Source organism: Ursus maritimus, unplaced genomic scaffold, assembly GCF_017311325.1.
Source record: "Ursus maritimus isolate PB19 unplaced genomic scaffold, ASM1731132v1 scaffold_19, whole genome shotgun sequence".
Taxonomy (NCBI): Eukaryota; Metazoa; Chordata; class Mammalia; order Carnivora; family Ursidae; genus Ursus; species Ursus maritimus.
Window position 1 is genome coordinate 3,475,990 of NW_024424341.1, and position 2,454 is coordinate 3,478,443.

General features: G+C 66.9%; 1 protein-coding gene across 2 annotated transcripts in view; it reads right to left on the reverse strand.

Annotated features, from left to right (window-relative positions):
• The window catches only part of GSE1 (Gse1 coiled-coil protein), a 46,299-nt gene that overhangs the window by 22,026 nt on the left and 21,819 nt on the right, over window positions 1-2,454 (reverse strand). For both annotated transcript variants that reach the window (XM_040633230.1, XM_040633231.1), the window contains one exon: window positions 514-800. In XM_040633230.1, the coding sequence (XP_040489164.1) occupies window positions 514-800 (287 nt within the window). The remainder of the gene's footprint in view (window positions 1-513; window positions 801-2,454) is intronic.

Below are 2,454 nucleotides of genomic sequence, written 5' to 3' on the forward strand. Positions count from 1 at the left end.
GGGAGAAACCGCCACAGCAGGATCTCAGCACCGGGGCCCGGCCCATGCCTCCCCCTTCTCTCCACCGCCGCCTGACCCCAGGGGCGCTATGGATGCTTCAGGAAGCACGGCCTCCGGGGATGCTTGGTGGCTGGTGGGCACCGCTCCTGATCGGACCCGCCGCGGTGCTGCCGCGGGCTCGCACTGGCTCAAGAAAGCAGACTGAGTTCTCAGAATCCTGCAAGCCCCTTGTTAACAAGCCATTATCAACTGACGACATATACCCGCGATGAAACAAAGTATGTTCAAGACAAAGGCAAAGAAACACTCAAAACGCATTTCTCCCTTCCTGATGCTTTCACTGCATTTTACTATCATGCGTGACGGGATCTACGTCTCTTGGTTCGGGGGCCCACTGGGCACCTCTCCCCAACTCCTGCCTGGCTCCGTGACCTCGCGTTTGTAGCCTACGATGGGCCACGCGGCGCATCTCTGCACAGAGGCCGGCAGCTGGCCGCCGGGGCCCCGCGGTACCTGCTCGCGTCGGGGTCAGCTGCTCTGAGGGCTTGCTCCGCTCCTCGGCCGCGTGGCTCCGCAGCCCATGCAGCTCGGCCACAGGCAGGAAGGCCGGCTCCAGCGCCTTGGCCGCCAGCAGCTCCTTCTCGCGGGCCCGCTGCTCCCGCTGGCGCTCCAGCTCCCGCTCCCGTTCCCGTTCCTTCTCCCGCTCGCGTTCCAGCTCTTTCTCCCGCTCGCGCTCCTTTTCCCGCTCTCGCTCGCGCTCCTTCTCCCGCTCGCGGTCTGCTTCCCGCTCCCGCTCGCGCCTTAGCTCTTCATCCAGCTGTAGCCTGTGGTGAAGTGGGAGGAGGAGGTAACGGCCGCTGTGCTGGCGCAGGGGGGACGAGGCACGGGCCCCGAGAGAACTCCCGGGGGCGGGAGACCAGCACTGTAACCTGTGCCACGACAGCAGACGCGCAGGCCTCCGCTTTTATGAAGTCACCGAGAGACTTGAAGTCCCCCGGACCGAGCTTCACAGCACGTGCTGCTCGTGCCAGGAGGCTGGCGACGGACCACCGAGCCGCCAGGCACCGGCTGGGAGCGCGAAGTCTAGCACCCGTCCCTCCCCACCTCGTGGGTGAACAGACCGCGGACACGAGCGGCCGAGCCAGGCCCTAGCGCGGGCCACGCTGCGCTGTCAGGCAGCAAGAGCAGGGACGCCCCGGCCCAGGACGTGGCTTACCTCTCGGCGCTGAGGCTGGACATCCGCTCCGAGTGCAGCGCAGCCAGGGACGAGTGGGAGAGCTCGGGGGGGTAGCGGACCCCAGAGAGGTGGAGATGCATAGCAGATGGGTGCAGCGGGGGCAGGGAGCCGGGGGTGGGGATGGGGTAGAAGGGGGACCGGAGGGCTGACAAGCAGTAGGAGTCATCCATCCTGTGAAGAGAAGATGGGGCCCAGTGAGAACCAGAGTTCAAGGAAACAAAGCCCAGGCCCATCCAAAGGTACCCCCTAGCCAGGGCGGAATGGCCGGGAGCCTCCACAAAGGCCCTGGCGACAGAGGCCACGGCCAGCCCCAAAGCCCAGCCAGGACCCCTCCAGGCCCGACCGCAGGCCCCCTATGAGCAGCAGCCCCTGCTCTACAGACACGTTGGGCTGGGACCTGGGAGGCTCCTGCACGGAGCAGAGACGGGGGACACGCTTGCCCTGGGGCTTCCCAGTCAAGCAGCAAAGTGCTCCCTCCTCTCCGTGAAGCCATGCACTGTGCCACCAGCAGGCTGGCAGCGACACAGGCAGCCACTGGGGCAGCGGCAGCACGGCTGATGGGGGACTCCCACCAGGAGCAAACCCCTAACGGCTAACTTGTGGAAGGCTGGGGAGCCTGGCCCCAGGACATGAGGGGACTCCGTGGGGTGCCTCACCTGAAGGCTGGGTGGGGGAACGGGTGCGGGGCCAGGTAGCTGGGGTGGTAGTAGGCGGCGGCGGCGGCAGCGGCGGGGTCCAGGCCAAGGGGAGGCAGGGAGGACATGCGGAGGTCCTCGGTGGTGTGGTAGGGCCGGAAACTCCTTAGGTAGTCCTCAGTCACGGTGCTTGGGGGGACCACATGGTGCACAGGCCGCTGGAGGCTGCGGGTGGGGACGGACAGATGGACAAGGGGAGGACAGCAGTGAGCAGAGCTCCTGCTACGGGCTGGGCAACAGTCCCCCGCACACTGCTGCTCCCGCCTCCGCCCGAACGAAGGGTCTCCAGGGACAGGTCCTGGCTCCCACAAACAAGAGGTGGACAGCTACCACTCCTCAGGCCTGCTACCGTCTCAGCGTGCGGATGGACAGCAGGCACAGACAGGGCTGCGGCCCAGGGCTCAGCCACCATCTGGCGGCTCTCAGCCTCAGCTGGTGCAGACCCGCCGCCAGGCACCACCGCTGCCGGAGCCGAAGGCTCCAGACCCCCACACACGCCCCCGCCCCGGCCCCCCATCTGCA